This window comes from Microcaecilia unicolor, unplaced genomic scaffold, assembly GCF_901765095.1.
Source record: "Microcaecilia unicolor unplaced genomic scaffold, aMicUni1.1, whole genome shotgun sequence".
Lineage (NCBI taxonomy): Eukaryota > Metazoa > Chordata > Amphibia > Gymnophiona > Siphonopidae > Microcaecilia > Microcaecilia unicolor.
In genome coordinates this window covers 1-19,866 of record NW_021963226.1, presented here as the reverse complement: position 1 = coordinate 19,866, position 19,866 = coordinate 1, and the positions used below count along the sequence as shown (strand labels likewise).

General features: G+C 44.5%; 1 protein-coding gene across 1 annotated transcript in view; it reads left to right on the top strand.

Moving 5' to 3' along the window:
* Positions 1 to 19,863, top strand: part of LOC115459087 (unconventional myosin-Vb-like) — a gene marked incomplete at its 3' end in the record, with an annotated part of 135,313 nt that extends 115,450 nt beyond the window's left edge. Inside the window, 4 exon segments of the mRNA XM_030188955.1 lie at positions 16,361 to 16,511; positions 19,743 to 19,760; positions 19,763 to 19,843; positions 19,846 to 19,863. Coding sequence (XP_030044815.1) covers positions 16,361 to 16,511; positions 19,743 to 19,760; positions 19,763 to 19,843; positions 19,846 to 19,863 — 268 coding nt within the window.
* Between the last annotated feature and the right edge of the window lie 3 nt (positions 19,864 to 19,866).

Genomic DNA, 19,866 nt, shown 5'->3' with positions numbered 1-19,866 from the left:
TTATTGAGTTTTAGTTGAAATGCATTTGCCCATGAATCTATGATGTTCAGGCCGAGCTGATTTCGTTGGTGATTTCTGTCAGTTTTAGTTTTGTAAGGAATGTATATTGTGACATTGTCTGCATATATGAAAGGGTTAAGGCCATGGTAGGATAAGGATTTGGCAAGTGGGGTCATCATTAAGTTGAATAGGATCTGTGATATCGGTGATCCTGCGGTACTCCACAGTCTGCTTTCCACGGTGATGATATGTTTGAATTTGATTTTACTTGATATGTTTCTTGTGGTTAGGAAGCCCTTGATACATGTGTAAGTGTCTACTTGAGCATTTAAAATGCTGTTCTACACGTTCATTAATTTAAATGCAGAAGGATAAATATCAGAAGCGGGGGGCAAAATATATTCAAAAATCTTAAACATCCCAGCACTACAATACATTAAGTTTCAGTCTTAAACTTAGTGCAATATAACCAAACCACTGAACCATCAGAGACCACTCGTTTCGCATGAACCACAGCCCGTTATTCGTCTTTCTTCCTCATGGGTTCAGTACTATGTGGTTATGGTATACACAATGAAAGCACTTCCAATATTTTTTACTTTATTTTACAAAACTTTAAAATGCATAAAGAGCTTAATGGCACTAATCTCTGAAATTTGACGGAGCAACCGACATGGATCATGTTTCCATGCATCAGGGAATGCCCTAGAATAAAAAACACCACATACTAACTCCTGTGGCTCGGAGTAGAGTATTGAATTCCTGAAGAAGGGAGGGAGGGGAAGGGTAGGGGATGGGGCTGGGGGGGGGAATGTTTGGGGGGAAAAACAAAAACATTTGTCACAATGGAATCTGAGAAAGGAAACTTGCGCTATGTATGATCAGATGGTTTGCGTTACAGCAATGCTCTTATATTGTTATCTTGTGTCATTAAAGATGATTTAAAAAAAAAACCACACATACTCCCTTAAACATGCACCAAAAACTCAATACCATCCTAATAATACTTTAGTTGTGTATAATACTTATTTAACAGGAGCACTCACATTGGCATCTACACATTTCAAGTCCAAGTAATGTCATCAAAGATGGCGCTGGCGTGAGCACGACAGCATTTAAATGGGTCAGCTGACACTAATAACCAATCAAGTCACTAATGAGATTACCCCCACTGAAGGTAATTAGGTAAGACCCTACCTTACTTTTGCAACATTATGTGTATAAGTTACATAAGTTTTCGAGGTGCAAATAGGTGCATACTTTCCCCATGAAATACTTCACCAAAACCACACACACACATTTATTTATTTATTTATTTATTACATTTGTACCCCGCTCTTTCCCACTTACAGCAGGTCCAGTGCGGCTTACATAGTAAAGAATACAGTAAAAACAAGGAAATGTAGGAACAGTATTATAATTGTGATGATCATAACTACTTACATTATGAAAGGCATTAAAAAGGACATGTGAAAAGAACGTAATGAACTAGAATAGGGAAGGTAGACAAGGATATGATAGGTGGGAGGAAAATGGTAAAGGATGGAGGGAAGAAGATGAGGGATTGAGTATAACATTGGGGTCAGAGTAAGCGTTGACGTCTTAGCAGGAGTATCGTAGGTGTTCTGGTGGAATTAAGTGGTCCATTAGGGTAAACTTGCTTGAAAAAAGGGACTTTAACATTTTCCTGAAAGGTAATAGTTATTAATAGCTCGGATGGGTCTTGGGAGAGCATTCCAAAGTTGACTACCCAGAAAGGAGAAACTGGATGCATAGTATGTTTTGTACTTGACACCTTTGCAGTTTGGGAGGTGTAGATTGAGGTATGTTCGCGATGACGTTGTTCTATTTCTAATTGGGAGGTCAATCAGGTTGTTCATATAACTGGGGGATTCTCTGATATGATCTTATGGATAATTGTATGGACCATGAAGTATATTCTCTCCTTGATGGAGAGCCAGTGAAGCCTTTCTCGAAGGGGTGAGGCGCTTTCAAATCTTGACTTTCCAAATATAAGTCTGGCTGCCGTGTTCTGGGCAGTCTGGAGACTTTTCGGGACTTGGGATTTACATCCAAGGAAAACACTGTTGCAATTTACATCTGCTATTTAGTGTGTACAAAAACTTATGCACTTAACTTTCAGATCTAGAAGTATTTTGTGAGTCCAAACCTCGCACCAGCTCCACACCCCAGAAATGCCTCTACTCGCTGCAGGTAAAATGTTTATTTTCTTAAGTTGAGCATTGGTGTATATGACAATTTGTCAGCAGCAACAGGGCGGTTAACAAAACCTTTTTGAATTCAATTAACATAAGTACTTAAAGAAACAGAAAAGGAAGAATGAAATCGTAACAATGGAAGGCGGCAGCTTTAAGTATTTAACAAACTGAGTGGCCCACTGCAGCTGCACATCATCTGTTACAAGAAATGATTTATCTTGGGGGAAGAGCTCTAGAGCACTCACTAATGTTTATAAATTTATATATATATATATATATATATATATTTTAATTCTCCACCAGTTGCCGATTAAAGCAAACAATAATCACAATTGCAATGAATTAAATATTATCTCTGTTGAAATGCAGTGTCCTGCTTTTCCAGATTTAAAGTCATGCACCCAGGACACAAAGACCATCTATTTAGCTTCAGAAAAGGTTTATTTAAGGTACAAATCATGTAAATAATATTGCAAACCAAACAAGAGGTAGGTCTTACAGATCTTTACAGAGAATCTGTACTTAAGTAAGGTTGCAGGTCTAGATCAAAAGTTATGTTACTTACAAGTCCTTGTTACATAGTATGAACAACATGAGGTAAGCTCATGGTTGCAGAAGAGGTCCTCATAGCAGGCAGGCAGGTGAGCTGCAGGTCCCAGGAAGATGCAGGATAGAAGAGAAAAAAACTGGCTAGCTGGGCTGCTCCCAGGCTTTTATAATGTTCCTTGAGTCCTGGATATTGTAGTTTGCAGGGGATCTTGGGTATTGTAGTTTGCAGGGAAGCTTGGTCACATGTTTCCTGGATATCTGCTGGCAAATGGCTTTTCTATAGCTTGAGGGCTTTTGCACAGGTTTCAGTCTGTTCATATGATCACATTACAAGTCTTTCCTTACTGCACATGTCCTCCCTGATAGCTGATGGGAGGGGGCAGATATACATATCTGAGGCAACAAGCAAATGCCTTGTTTATGCTTTTCCTCTGAAGTCTTTGTCTTCAATGGGTTCTCCAGACTTTCTGTCTCTTGGGTCTTTGTTTTTCGGAGATATCCTGATGAGCCTTCAGGTATCCACCTAGTCATGCTTTGTTTCAGATGGGAGGAGAAGAAAGCTATATCCCAGTACCTTTTGTCTCTGTTAAGTGTTGTAATTGCCTAGCCCTGCTATCAGAAGTTCTCAGAAAAAGGGATAGGGAAAGAGGATGGGCTTGAAATGAAAGCCAGTTTCTGCTGCATTTTCAATATGTCTTTTAAAGCTGTATTTTTATATTGGTATAACTGATCCAGTAAAATCAATAACTCTGCTTACACATTTAATTCTGACAATTAGCTTATACCATAACCCATCAACTTATTAAGATACAAACAGGGGAGGAAAAGGGGGCAAAGGGTTTGCTGACCACTCTGAGCACTGATGTTGAAGATTAGCTACTGATCAGGGCATCAGGGAAAGAACAACCAGGCTTTTCTGAGTGCCCTGAACTTTAGGGTAGGGGGACTGAGCCCTTCAGCTTGTTGAAATGGAGTTCCAAAGTGATGGGGTAGATAGCAAAGGAACAACAGGGTAATGTCTAGTCTTCTCCTTGAAGGGGAGAGGATCCCAGGAGATTTTTTTGGCTAGACCTTAGAAAATGAGATGATCTGTAGGGAATCGGGCAGGATTCCAGATAGGATGGAAGACTGGTGTAGAAGGTGCGATGGGTGAGCGTTCAGTGTTTTTAATTTGATTCATGTAAAATGGCCAGATAGGGATCAGTCCAAGAGATAGCTTAAAGAAAGAGGCCAATCCGACTAGGGAGGCCGGACACAACTGGGCTGTAGGCCAGGGTAAGGAAAGGGTTAAGGAAAGGCAAGGGGGAGGGGAGGGGGAGGGAAAGCATAAAGGGGAGCCTAACAGGTAGGGAGGGATCACTACGAGCGGGCAGCGGCAGGCAGAGGAGCTGAAAAGAGAAAGACCGACCTGAACACCCTTTACCTACCATGTGGAAGACTGATTTAAAAAACCCTACCTTGCAAGGAGAGCGGGGGGGTTGCTGTTCTGTCAGCGTCAAGGTTTGAGGTTGCCAAGTAATCTCCCTTTTTGTGATTTTTGCAGTGATTTGCGCCTGGTGGTGGGGGGTTGGTCGATTTAGGGGATCCATTTTCGGCGTGTTTTTGCCAGCCTGCACTCCGCAGGTTTATGGGAGATGGAGTTGGCGCCGTTTGCTGGATTCATTTGTGGTGGGTTCGGGTAGCGAGGGTATCTTTCGCCGCTCCTATCTGGCGCCACTGGGAGCCATTGAGGGCAAAGAAAGACCCTCCTCTTCTACCAGTGACGGAAAATCATTTTCACACAAGATTTTGGGCTTATCCACATGGATGTTGAAGTCCACAAGCAACAGGATAGAGCCTAAAGATGAGAGATGAGATTAGAAGTGTATGGCAAACTAAAATGCAGCTTGTAGGATAAGATCCAGCTTTGTATAATAGAAACAGGATTCAAAAGAACTAGAGAGAATATTAAGAGCTGAATTTGATGTTGTTGACAAAGATGGGGTGCCTCCTTCCCACATAGCAGAGCAGAAAGAGGAGTGAAAGTATGGCTGACAGGGCGTAGCCAGACTTAGGCGGGAGAGGGGGTCTAGAGCCTGAGGTGAGGGGGCACATTTTAGCCCCCCCCCCCCCCGGAGGCACCAACCCCCCCTGCCATTTTTAAACCCCCCACCACCCCCCCACCACCACCACCATTTTTTGACCTCCCCGGCACCACCACCACCTTTGACCCCCCCCCCCCAACGCGCCAACCCTTTCAACCCCCTCTTCCCCCCGCCGCCGACAGGTACCTTTGCTGGCGGGGGTCCCCAACCCCTGCCAGCTGAAGTCCTCTTCTCCGGCGTGGCCATGTTGCTGATCTGCAAGGGCAAGCTTCTCTTTCTGTGAGTCTGACGTCCTGCAGGATGTCAGACTCGCAGAAACAGAAGCCTGCCCTTGCAGATCAGCAACTCAGCTGCGCAGGCCTTCTGTTTCTGCGAGTCTGACATCCTGCACGTACGTGCAGGACGTCAGACTCGCAGAAATAGAAGCCTGCCCTTACAGATCAGCAACGCCGCGCGCCGGAGAAGAGGACTTCGGCTGGCGGGGGTTGGGGACTCCCGCCAGCAAAGGTACCCGACGGCGGCACAGCGGGAGGGGGGATCGAAGGGGTTGGCGGTGGGGGGGGGGGATCAGGTCCAAAACTACAGGGGCCCATGCCCCCGTGGCCCCACGTAGCTTACGCCCTGGGCTGAAGTATCATTCTGCGAATACTTTACCCATATCAGCAGTTTTAGAACAAGCTGTTTCCACACATTAACAGTGGAAGATAGCCTAGTGATTAGAGCAGCAGACTGTGAACCAGAAAGACTAGGGTTCAAATCCCACTAACGCTTCTTGAGGCCTTAAGCAAGTTGCTTAACCCTCCGTTTGCCTCAGGTACGGCCTCAGACTGTGAGCTCTTGGAGGCAGGGAACTACTGTACCTAAATGTAACTCACCTTGAACTACTGGAAAAAGATGTAAGCTAAATAAGTGTTTTTAAAATCAATTCCATTTATTTCATGAACCATTAGGCCTTTTTTTCAAGGTAAGTATATCTATATAATAGTTCATCCCAAGATGATTTACAAAATAACACTGCACTCATAAATTAGTTCCAACAGTTGGAATCAGGGGCGTATCTGGACTCTGGCGGTTAGGGGGGGCCAGAGCCAGAGGGAGGGGGCACATTTTAGCCCCCCCCCCACCCCCCGGCGCCACCGACCCCCCCCCCCCCCCGCCATTTCCGGACCCCCCTGCCACTGCCAGACCCCCCCCCTCGCCACCAATGACACTCTCCAACCCCCTCCCGCCGCCGCCAAACCCTCCCCCGCTGCTGTCACTTACCTTTGCTGGCAGGGGACCCCAACCCCCCGCCAGCCGAGGTCCTCTCTTCCATGCAGGCTGCAAGTTGCAATGCTTCCTGTTCTTCTGAGTCTGACGTCCTGCACGTACAATGCGCAGGACGTCAGACTGAGTTCCAAATTCTGAGTCTGACGTCCGACGTCAGACTCAGAAGAACAGGAAGCGTTGCAACTTGCATCCTGCACGGAAGAGAGGACTTTGGCTGGCGGGGGCTTGGGGTCCCCCGCCAGCAAAGAATCGGCGACGGGGTGGTGGCGGGCGGGGGAGGTGGAGAGGGTCGGTGGTAGGGGGGTCCAGGGCGAAATCTGCGGGGGCCCAGGCCCCTGTGGCCCCACGCAGATACGCCCCTGGTTGGAATTACAGTATTTTGAGGGTAATTTTACAACAGATGTAGTCCATGTTTGAGCCAGCCTGCCTGGAGGTGTCATGTACACATATTTGCACATATACTGGTATGTGCTTAAATTTTTGCAGTATCGAAATTGATCAGCAGAACAGTACTCCATCCAGCACATGCACGGATGTATGTGGACAAACTTTTATGCTTAGGTCTGTGCATGCATGCACCTCTCAACAGTCCAGCACTTCGCCTCTTTATTTATGGAATAATAAAACACCTAGAATTTCAGTTAAAAATTGAAGGCCTGTCCACTAAAAGGTTAGGTGTCAATTTTCCTAGTTTCTATGATTATCACATACAGTGGTGGAAATAAATATTTGATCCCTTGCTGATTTTGTAAGTTTGCCTACTGACAAAGACATGAGCAGCCCATAATTGAAGGGTAGGTTATTGGTAACAGTGAGAGATAGCACATCACAAATTAAATCCGGAAACACATGTGGAAAGTATCTGAATTTATTTGCATTCTGCAGAGGGAATAAGTATTTAATCCCTTGGCAAACAAGACCTAATACTTGGTGGCAAAACCCTTGTTGGCAAGCACAGCGGTCAGACGTCTTCTGTAGTTGATGATGAGGTTTGCACACATGTCAGGAGGAATTTTGGTCCACTCCTCTTTGCAGATCATCTCTAAATCATTAAGAGTTCTGGGCTGTCGCTTGGCAACTCGCAGCTTCAGCTCCCTCCATAAGTTTTCAATGGGATTAAGGTCTGGTGACTGGCTAGGCCACTCCATGACCCTAATGTGCTTCTTCCTGAGCCACTCCTTTGTTGCCTTGGCTGTATGTTTTGGGTCATTGTCGTGCTGGAAGACCCAGCCACGACCCATTTTTAAGGCCCTGGCGGAGGGAAGGAGGTTGTCACTCAGAATTGTACGGTACATGGCCCCATCCATTCTCCCATTGATGCGGTGAAGTAGTCCTGTGCCCTTAGCAGAGAAACACCCCCAAAACATAACATTTCCACCTCCATGCTTGACAGTGGGGACGGTGTTCTTTGGGTCATAGGCAGCATTTCTCTTCCTCCAAACACGGCGAGTTGAGTTCATGCCAAAGAGCTCAATTTTTGTCTCATCTGACCACAGCACCTTCTCCCAATCACTCTCGGCATCATCCAGGTGTTCACTGGCAAACTTCAGACGGGCCGTCACATGTGCCTTCCGGAGCAGGGGGACCTTGCGGGCACTGCAGGATTGCAATCTTTATTGTATGTGTAATGTGTACCAATGGTTTTCGTGGTGACAGTGGTCCCAGCTGCCTTGAGATCATTGACAAGTTCCCACCTTGTAGTTGTAGGCTGATTTCTAACCTTCCTCATGATCAAGGATACCCCACGAGGTGAGATTTTGCGTGGAGCCCCAGATCTTTGTCGATTGACAGTCATTTTGTACTTCTTCCATTTTCTTACTATGGCACCAACAGTTGTCTCCTTCGCCCAGCGTCTTACTGATGGTTTGTAGCCCATTCCAGCCTTGTGCAGGTGTATGATCTTGTCCCTGACATCCTTAGACAGCTCCTTGCTCTTGGCCATTTTGTAGAGGTTAGAGTCTGACTGATTCACTGAGTCTGTGGACAGGTGTCTTTCATACAGGTGACCATTGCCGACAGCTGTCTGTCATGCAGGTAACGAGTTGATTTGGAGCATCTACCTGGTCTGTAGGGGCCAGATCTCTTACTGGTTGGTGGGGGATCAAATACTTATTTCCCTCTGCAGAATGCAAATAAATTCATATACTTTCCACAATGTGATTTTACGGATTTAATTGTGATGTGCTATCTCTCACTGTTACCAATAACCTACCCTTCAATTATGGGCTGCTCATGTCTTTGTCAGTGGGCAAACTTACAAAATCAGCAAGGGATCAAATACTTATTTCCACCACTGTATCTTTTCTCCTAAAGCAAAACTCAGCATTCATGTATGATAAGGAAAACTCAACACCTCATCATGGTTCCAGATTGAAATGCTAAAGCAACCAGACACACCCACACATTTCTTCCCTTGGTCTCAAAGACTAATGTTTCTTCTAATGTTTTGTTTAAAACTCTTAGAACTGTTTTTAATGAACTTGATTCAGTTGTCACACATCCCATAACACATACTATGTATATCCCAATTTGAAACAATCCAAAATTCAAAATTAACAATTGTTGCATAAATTGGAATACTTGGAAAAAAGCTGGTATATGGACTCTCAATGATGTTATAAAAGATAATTCTTGGCTACCTTTTGCCCAAATAAGTATAAATATGGTCTTAAAAGTTCTCAATACTATAAATGGGTTCAACTCAAAACTGTGTAACTAACTCCGTAGATAAAAAAAATTAACTACTGATTACCCTTCTTGTTGGCAACTTTGCAAGTCTTTTATGACTTCCAAAAAAGTCGCATCTAAATGGTACAAAATACTACAGTTAGCTAAATTCAAAGAACCTACTAAAACTCAAATTTTTAATCCTTTGAAGATTTTATCCTTATTTTTGAAAAACAACTTCAAAATCCAAGTCTTGTCTGGAATTAGAGCTACTGTCACCACTAATGTAGTTGGTGTTACTTGATCTAATTCAGAAGTTTCCAGTAAAGGTGTAACATTAAGCTTGATTATCTCGATTATTCTGTATCTGTTGTTCCTCACTTTTCTTCACAGGGAGGTAAAAGACCTGGACAAACTGGGGAATATCTCTTCCCCTATTTCCAAAATTTCTTTAAAATATTTTTTAACATCTCACGGGGCGAGATCAGAGATTGTTGAGGGAAATTGATTAAACATAAATTATTGCTTAGAGCTATTTTCCAGGAACTCTATCTTTCTCCTGAGATTACCTAAATCGTTAAGCATAGCCATTTGTAATGTCTATGTTTGCTGCAATTCTTTCTCCTGTTTAACGATCTGTGCCTTAGCTGATTTCAAGTCATTTTCTATTTCATTTACTCTCCCATTCATAAGCATTTCTTCATTGATTTTATCGGGGGCATAACGCCTTCCCTAAGTCAGCTATCAGTGACCACAGACTGACTAGAGTCACAACAGAGGGCTTTTTAAAAAGATTTGTAAATGAAATGTTCTCTACCTCAGTTTGTTGTGAAATCTTCATATCTTCAATCATCTCTCCTGTCTCCCCCACAGAAAACTCTGCCAGTTGTGCAGTTGAATTGGAAGTCTGAGCACTTCTCAATTCCTCCGATAAAGTTGAAACTGCTTCCTTTCTTGCTTCACTTGGCAACACTTAGGTATCCAAGCTTACACAGGCTGATATCTGAGAACTGCTTCCACATGGCTGTGGGGAAGGACTCTATCGTTGGGGCTTAATGAAACTTCCAGCCCAGATCTCTGCTGTGGGTCTCCAACTCCCCTTGGCTGAGATAGCAGGCCACTCACAGACGCTCGCGAATCTGGAGTTCTCTGTATATAGATCCATCTGACCCAAAACAGAGGGGGGGTCTAAGCTTGGGAAGCTGCAGCCGCAGCTTTTCCCTTCTTTCGGCATTAGAAGGCAATAGAACCAATATTTATGGTAAATCACAGGAGCTCTTGTTTGCACACCCGATTCATTCGGCGGCCATCTTGGACTTGCACCGTGTACTGGTGTTTTAGAGCCCGGCGTAATTACAGTGCTGCCTTTCTACGCATAAGATTGTAGCTCATCGTGTCCTTGGAATTAGTTCTGTTATGGTTTGGTAAAGTTATGAGTGGGTTTTTGCACAAGTTTGTGTATAGTGTTTTGCACTGGAGAGGTGGCACCAAAACATCAGAAAGGGTATAGAGCCTAAATCGTGACACACTACCTTTTGAAGGATCTACATATAGAGCTTATGCATTTCTTTTTTTTTTTTTAATTTGTATGAAGTCTTTATTGTTCATTGAAACAACACAAAGAATGCAAAATACAATCCATCAAGACACATTTTCCTATGACTAATACAATATTCCGCTAATGCTTCATACAGTATAACTCATCATAGTTTCAACTTTCCAATATCAACATCACTGAACTTCAAAATTTTTTCAACTTTTTAATAAAGCAAAGATTACCCTCCCTCCCACCCCCTACCCCACCCACCAAGAGAGCACCACTGAGCACTACCTTTTTTTTTTTTTTTTTTTTTTTTTAAACACTCTCTTTACAGACATACTAGTTCGTCAGAGCGTCTATAGGAATGTACTTCCAAACAGAATGCCATTTCCCTATTTGTTGTGTATGCTCAGCCACCAGTCTCTCCATTTCACGCACATACCTCAACTTATTAAGCCACTTAGCTAGCGGGGGACTCCCTCCCTCCTCCATTGTGAAGCTACAACCACCCTTGCTGTGCCAACCACGTGCTTAACCAAAGTTTGTTGACAGGACAATAGGCCTGCGATCCTAGCAGAAAACAGGAACACCTCGGGGGCCCAGGGCACTGTACACCTATCCAGGTCTGCAACCTATAGTGTACCGCCTTCCAAAAGGCACGAATTTTAACACAATTCCACCATATGTGCCCCATGGTGCCCTCTTGGCCGCATCTTCTCCAACACATGCCGAGGCAGAGAGCTTATGCATTTCTAAGGTCTACACTGGCATGGTATGGGAAAAGGGGTGGGGAAATACTACTGGAGAGGAAGAGGGAGTGCTGGGTAAGGAGGAAAGAAGGAAGGAAGGGAGAAAGAGCTGGGTTTTTTGGGAATAACCATAATTATATGTATTACTAATTACTGACAACCGTTGCAAAGTTTATTAACAATCTTATTAAACTCTTTTTCTTTATCATTACTGCTTTTCCACTGTTGTTTGAAAACCTCCCCAATCACTATCACACATACTCATTCATATCATCCAAACAAGCACTATAAATAACACTAATTCATCTGCTTCGAAAGGTTATAACATACAAGATCCTCAATGCGTAAACGATTAATGGATTTACATATATTATTGCTTTCAATAGTCCCAGACAACACCGCGGGTTTTTCTTATAGGCTTACTTTAAGTTCACCAGAAAGTATTCCAACACCTTTAGAGCCTTCTTCTTCAAAAGAAATCCATATAAATTTGTATCTCACAATGAACTGTGGTTTAAAATGTTCACCAATTAGTTATGTAGCCATAGCCAACTCCGGGTAGACGACCTCATTACTCTTTGCACAAAGTAATTTGTTTCTTCATAAGGTAACCACTACCGGGCCCTTACAACAAATTTCTCTCCTTTCTCATTGAGGCAACCAAAATCAGACCCAATCTCATACATATTCATTATGGTTATTCCCCAAAAAATCAGTTCTTTTCCCTTCCTTCATTCCTCCATATTAGTATAAAACTACGCCCATGACCCTAACGGAGTCTTCTAGGAACCAAAACAGTGAGGAGGCATACTAAGAGAGACAAGAAACACAAGGACCTTATACTCTAGAAAGAGCCTTTATTGAACAGAGTACCAATAAAATACACAAGCAGATGGCACAGGGATGAGACTCGACATAGCTGTGTTTTGGCAATAATGCGCCAGGAGTCAAAAGATCCGAAAGTATTAATCTTCAACCTTGTAATCAGCTACATATGCAATGTTGCAAAACGGCAATCAACAATGAAGCACTGCTCTTTCACTACGCCGCACGGCTTGCCCCTGCAGCTGCTTTTCTCTCACGTCACGCATGCTCGGTTTCAAAACCGAGCATGCGCGGCCTGAGGGGAAAAGCATCCGCTTGCTTGGCAGGTAATGTTGTGGCAGAGTGAAGAAGAAGAGCAGCACTGCAGAAGGGTCTTCTGTTGGGGGGGTCTGGGGGAGATCCCGCCAGCCTGCTGTGTCTGTCTCTGGGTCCTCCACAGCCAGTGGCGTACCAAGGGGGGGGCGGTGGGGGCGGTCCGCCCCGGGTGCACGCCGCTGGGGGGGGGGGGTGCCGCGCGCCCGTCTGCTCCGCTTGTTCCGTGCTCCCTCTGCCCCGGAACAGGTTACTTCCTTTCCGGGGCAGAGGGAGCATGGAACGAGCGAAGCAGACAGGCGCATGGCACCCCCCCCCCCCCAAGCAGGTAAAAATGCACCGGGGGGGTGACCTTTCGCCGGGGGGGGGGGGGGAGGTATGTCCTTCCGTCGGGGGGAGGTGGCCTTTCGCCGGGGGGGGGGGGGCACATCGGCAATCCGCCCTGGGTGTCAGCCACCCTAGGAACGCCACTGTCCCCAGCCTCCAAGGGGGCCGGCGCCAGAGTTGTCTCTCTCCTGCTCCTGTCAGGATGCGATCACCGGGGTCCTGTCAGGAGCAGGAGAGAGAGACCCTGGCATCAGGCCTCCATGGAGGCCCGGGGAATTTTGCCCCACCTGCCCTCCCCTTCTCGGTGGCCCTGCTTGTGTTATTTTATTGGAACTTTGTTCAATAAAGGCTGTTTGTAGAGTGCAAGGCCCTTGTCTCCTTCGATACATCCTCACTACTGTGGTTCCTAGTGGCAATTTCAGCCACTCTCCCTGGATTCTAAACGACAACTAAAGTTGCACGTGCAAATCAGCATGTGTAGCTGATCTGCGTATGCAACAAGCTCATCGGCGCCGGTAATTGGCTACGAACTAGCAATTATTGGTAGAATTTACACGCAGAGCTTTCTAAGTGTATTCTGTAAAGTGGTGCACGTAAATTCTAATACGTGGCTCTCAAAAGGGGGTGTGGCCATGGGAGGATCATGGGCATTCCTAAAAATTACATTCACTGTTAGAATATGCCCAATCTGTGCCTAAACTATGTGTGAGCATTTACACCAGGATTTAGTTGGTGTAAATGGCTGCATCTAAATTTTACTAGTGGGGATGGCCACTACTTGTATTCTATAAACTGCACCTAACTTTAGGCAAGGTTTATAGAATAGTGCTGTGTTTTATTTAGCGCTAATTTTTGTTTTGAGCCATATATGGAATTCACCCCTATCTGAATAATCTAAAGGGTCAAAATTCAAAGCGATTTAACCTGCCAGGAGAGGCTCCTGCCTTGTTAAATTGCCTCTGCAGAACTCTGTGCTGATATTCAGTGCCACTTAACTGGATAGTGCCACTGAATATCAGCACTAACCGGCTATTCAGTGGGCCGTCTGGGGGCAGAGTCTTGGTGGAGTCAGCTCCTAACTGGAAAAGAGCTGATATTCAGCTCTTAACTGCATAAATAGCAGTCTTATCTTTGGCCATTTTAATATAACCAAATAAGGCTGAATATCAGCAATTAACCGGTTAAGTGCCAGCCGGCCGCATATACCCGGATAATTAAAGACAGTACCCAGACATGGTCTGGCATTGAATATCCAGGCATAAAGCTGGTGGCAGAGAGAGAATCTTTGCAACCTGCTGAATATTTATCCCTATGGGGGGGTGTGGCGAAACAGTGGGTTTCCAAGCCTATGAACTGTATTCCTTATTTCATAAAGTGCATTTGCCTTTTTTGTTCAGCAGATGGTGACTGTCGTTTTGTTTTGTTTTTTTTGTAAAACTGTTACAGAAGTGATAGTTTTTTTCCTGCCTAACCTGTGAGGTAATCTTTAGTCTCAGAAAGGGAGAGGAGAGAGAAAGATCTCTTCACTGAGTCCCTATGAGCAGTTATTTTAAAACCTTTGAGCAGCCTTAATTTCCTGAACTCCCCAGGTGCTACCCAGGTAGTAACAAGTGGTAGATTGTTTTTAACATTGATCCTTGTTTTGGTTATCTGTTCCTGCTTGCTGTACTTTTCACCTACATTTTTTCAAACGTTCACTGTTTTACTGTAACAATAAACTTATTGGGAGACTCGCCCAGAGGCAAGTGTAACCCAGGAGGTGGAAGGGTAGCTCAGGAGGGTGCTAGGCGTTCCATGATAGGGGGATTCCGCCTAAATGTATTCTATAAGTGGCACCTAGATTTAGGCCCGGTATATAAAATACGCTTAGTTGATATCCCAGCGCCTAAAACTATGCGCATCCATTTATACCAATGAAAACATGGCATAAATACCGTCGTATAGATTTAGGCACAGAGGGCCATATTCTATAACTGCGCACATAAATTTCAGAACACCCATGAAACGTCCATTTCCCTTCCCATCACCATGTCCCTTTTTTTCTGCATGTGTTAAAAGTTAGGCGCAGTGCATTACAGAATACGCTTAGTGAGTTGTATACATAAATTCTAATTATTGTCAATTAGTGCTCATTATTCCTTGTTAAGTGCTGTTATCAATGCTAATTAGCTTAAGTTGCGCGCGTTGTTATACAGTCTTCCTGGATTTCGGAGCAGATCTCTATGCGCGCTATATAGAATCTGGGGGTATATGTTTAGTTTAGGCCTCTTGAATAGCCACTCACTACTGCTGAAAATGACCCTTTCAATTTCAACCTAGATCAGCCGTCAATTATTGTTCAAAATATTATTGTTTGGTTATTGTTTGGTTTCTTTCCCTATGTACATCACTTGGCATTGCTCATTGTCGTGTGCCACTTGGATGCCCAGTCTCCTAGTCCAAGGTCCTCTTGCAATAGCTCATAAGAAAATTTAACACACCTCATTATTCCTCTTTTATATATAGTCAATTACAGTAATTACATTAAAATTACTACAATAAAAAAAATTATAACACTAAGCCACTCCATCATCTAAGACCTATATAAATCCCTTATCTACCCTGTTCCATCTACACCATCCAAAAATAGTTCACCATCCACCACTTAATTACCAGCTACATATACACCCTTATAACTGCCATTAGTACCGGTCCCTCACCATCTACTATCAGGGTAGACACCAACATCAGAATAGGGCATCACTCCTGTTCACTGAAGGCCTGCAGACAAGGTAAGATGCACTTGGCTACAGCTACCCTCCTTATGCAACCTCCAACTTTTTGCTGGCCAGATTAGGTACGTCAAGCTCCATCTCTGGCCATCTTCAAATCTAAGCTAAAAGCCCACCTTTTTGATGCTGCTTTAAACTCCTAACCCTTATTCATCTGTTCAGAACCCTTACTTTATCATCCTCACTTTAATATTCCCTTATCACTTGTTTGTCCTGTTTGTCTGTCCTAATTAGATTGTAAGCTCTGTTGAGCAGGGACTGTCTCTTTATGTTCAAGTGTACAGCGCTGCGTACATCTAGTAGCGCTCTAGAAATAAGTAGTAGTAGTAAAATACCCTAAAATCTAGGATTCGCTTTTTATATCTTAAACATTTATCAAATTTTTAATGCAACAAAATATTTTGTGCTAAAAAAAACATTTGTGCTCAGAAATCATAACCATGCATAACATGTCACCTAAGGGCTTGAAGCACCCAATTTCCATCATAGCACCCCGATACCATCAGTATTCAGCAGTCTCTTAATTTTATATTATTGTTTCAATATCCCCACTGTATCAGTCAAAGATGAACATAACTTAAGCTTGAAATCCTTAAATGGCTCCCTTCATCTTCATCAAAATGCTGAATCTGAAATGCTGGGCTTTCTTCAGTCAGAAAACAGTCTCCATGCACATACCTCCGGAACATAGGTACACACATTTATGCCAGCTGTATGGCTCGCATAAATGCTCATGCCTAATCGCATACATGCACATATACCCAGTACTCTAGGCACCTACTTCCCTTTACAGAATATGTGCCCATCAGGTGCCTAGTTATAAAATTACCCCATTATGCTTGCATTATTCAAAAATATATCAAGAAAACAATATGATGCAAGCCCATGAAAGAAAATGCCTTGCCTTTGTACCAGTTGATATGCTCAACGCAACTGTTAAAGCCTTATTCAACTGACTGCTGTAAGAGGAATCTCTTTTTTGTAATTTGTGAATGAAATGCAAACAAGCCTGGGCTGCCTTTGAAATCATACGCATCTTCTTTTTCAGGGCTTCATGACCAAGAACACTCCCAAGCAGATTGAGCACTGTCTCAAGAACTTTGACCTCACAGAGTATCGCCAAGTCTTGAGTGACCTCTCCATTCAGATCTATCAGCAGCTCATAAAGATAGCTGAGGGCATCCTGCAGCCCATGATAGGTAATGCCGCATCAACCGTTGCCAAGTTGTTGATTCATGTGTCATGCTATCAGGACATGGAGATAGGTGCACCATTTTGATGTAATATGGATGATATTTCTAAATGTGTTAGGGCCACTTCTCTGATGTTAGTGGCAGAAAATACCAATAGCTATTCAGACACTACATGCTGTTTATTTATTTTATTTTTAATTTGGCTCACACCTTTTTCAGGCTTAGCCCTAGGGGATTTACATTCAAGCAGTGGCGTTCCTAGGGGGGCTGACACCTGGAGCGGATCGCCGATGCGCCCCCCCCCCCGGTGCAGCGCCCCCCCCCCCCCCCCCCCCCGGCAAAAGAACCCGCCCCCCCCCCCCCGGGTGCACGCCACTAGGGGGGGGGGGGTGCCGCGCGCCGGTCAGCTTCCTTCGTTTCCATGCTCCCTCTGCCCCGGAACAGGTTACTTCCTGTTCCGGGGCAGAGGGAGCATGGAAACGAAAAAGTTGACCGGCGCGCGGCACCCCCCCCCCCAGTGGCGTCCACCCGGGGCAGACCGCCCCCACTGCCCCCCCCCTTGGTACACCACTGCATTCAAGTTCTTTGTGTTTCCCTGTCCCTGGAGGGCTCACAGTCTTTTTTGTACTTGAGGCACTAGAGGGTTAAGTGACACGCCCAGATTTACAAGGAGCTACAGTTTCCCTCTTGATAGCCAAGGGATGGGAAGAAGGGTAGGTCTTCTCTATGACTTGAACTGGTATGTGCCATTTGTCCCAGCAGGATCATCCTCTTCCCCTGCACAGCTTACTGCAACAGTCCAATGATATTCCTGGATTCCAGTGCCCAGGAGACCTTCACTGCCAGCTGAGCCAAGGGGGCCAGTTCCCCTTCAGTGCTTATATATTCTGATTTATGGGGAGGACAAAACTGAGACTGACCACCTGCAGAGATTATGAGCCTCCATCTTCATTTAGATCTCCAAAAGAAAATTCCCCATAGTGTTTCCCTTTGAAAATTTGGGCAGTGGTAGAAGAGTGAGTCCTGTATACCTGCTTGGACATCCAGCATGCTTACTTTTCAGCCACACAGTTTAGCCATATAAATAGTTATTGCCCCTCCCCATATATAAAATTGAGACAATACGCCTTATGATTTCACTAGAGAGAATGTAGATTACTGCATAGAACAATAGTCTGAGAATCAGGGAAGCCAGGGTTCACATCCAGCTTCTGTAAAGCAGAGCCGGCAATGATGTTATGAAGTCATGAGCATAAATTTTATCCCGAAGCAGTGATAGTGAAACAAGGGCCTTCGTTGGAGCAAATATGCAGGGATGCAATAGATCTAGGAGAGAAGTGCACCAGTGTTTTCCCAAATTTTTAGAGGTGTGGCCATTTGCTCTGTGTGCAGATTGAAGGGCCTTAGTCGCGCCTCGTAGGCCAACACCCTCCGCCAAAATCCTCCGGCGGCCTGTCCCTCATCGCGATCGCCACACAAAATCTCCAATTTTTTATTCCATTCCATTTAATAATTCCTGTTCATAGTTCTCTAGGCTTTCATATTTCCCCACTCTCAAATCGGGAATCCATCATCTTAAAGCCAAAGTAAAGTTTATAATCCCACGTGTTACTAACCGCTTTTTCCGTCTTGTATGTCCTGCGTTTAAACCTGCGTGGGTGATCCTTGTTGATTCAGGTATCCCCGAGCCGCCTCTGGCGTTTCAAAAATAGTAGCTTTGCCATCAGAAAAGATCTTAAGCTGAGCTGGATACTGCACATGCTTCTGATGCAGAGCTGAGCAAATTGGGGAGTATGCCTTGCGAAGCAGTGAAACCTTCGCCGAGAAGTCTTGAAAACAAAGAATGGAGGTATTATTATATTTTAATGGACCTCTTGACCGTATAGCTCGCAAGATCTCCATTTTGTGCGCGCATAGTTTAATCATTTGCAGATAACGATTCGTGGTCTTGAGTCCCCACGCCTTTTGGGCCCAATTCTATGTGCACACTCAATACGTAGCGGGCCCGCTGTAGATTGCAGCTGAAGCGACTTAGTCAGCCAGTCTTCTAGAAAAGTCCGCAATTCAGCATCTGAGATTGTTTCTGGTAGGCCCACCAGTCGTATATATTCCCTCTACGAGATCTGTTCTCTATATCGTCCATTTTTTCTTCTAATTCCATTACCTTCTTTTGCAGCGTATCTTTCTCCGTGGTAATTTGTTGCACCCAGTCTTCCAGCTCTGACAGTCTCTGGCAGGAGGATGTGAACTCACCTTTGATTTCTTCCATTTTACCATCCAGCGATTCCAACTTGTCAGCTGCTGGAATTTTTGTCAAGCGAGTAGTTTAAAGCTTGTGTGACTTCCGTCACAATTTCGGCTACCCATGCGGAGCTCACCGTTTGGGGTTGCCGCCATCTGCCTCCGCCATCTTGCCCGATTCTGATACCTTGAGTTTCTCTCCTTGTTTCTCATAGATTTAGACGCCATCGGGTTCTCAATCTCGCACTGCGATTGCAGTTCCTTCTATAATCAGTTAGCGCTTTCTTCCGTTTTGGAATTTCTCGTGCACTTATACCATCAGGATCGTTTCTTCATTCGGGGCCCGGGAGCTCTCCTCTCCCACGTCTGGTCCTCAGCGTGGCATCACGTGACCATCTTGCACCAGTGTTTTAATGTATTGCTGATTTGGGCTATTTTCATTTACTGATGTAGAAGAGTTTTTGACAAATGATATAATTCATAGCTCAGTGGCATAACATCTAATGAGAACTATTGAGTGGAGGAGTAACTTAATGGTCAGTGCTGTGGTCTGAGAACCCAGCAGGTAACCCAGTTCAATTCCCACTGCTGCTCCTTGTGACCCTGAGCAAGTCACCTACCCTCTACTGCCCCAGGTACACAACATAAGATTATGAGCCCACTAGAGACAGAGAAAGTACCTGTATATAATATGTAAACTGCTTTGTTTATACCACAGAAAAGTGGTATACCAAATCCCTTTCCCTTGCCTATCTGTACTTTGTTTAGCAAATATTGTGATCTATCGAGTGACTTGCTGGTCAGATATTTGCTTCACTTTTAGTTGGTATTAATTTGGGTAAATCATGTCATTTGCCATTGCTGTAGATGTTAATGGTGGCAAGTGTATCTGGACACTTGTCACCTTATACAGCACTGCTTATCCCCAGGAGCATTTAAGAATAAGTGTTATTTATATTGCCACACTGGCTCACAGACATTCATTTTCCCTTTCAGTATCGGCAATGTTGGAGAAGCGAGTATCCAGGGTTTGTCTGGGATGAAGCCCATGGGTTACAGAAAGCGCTCCTCCAGCATGGCAGACAGTGACAACTCTTACAACTGGAGGCTGTCATTCGTC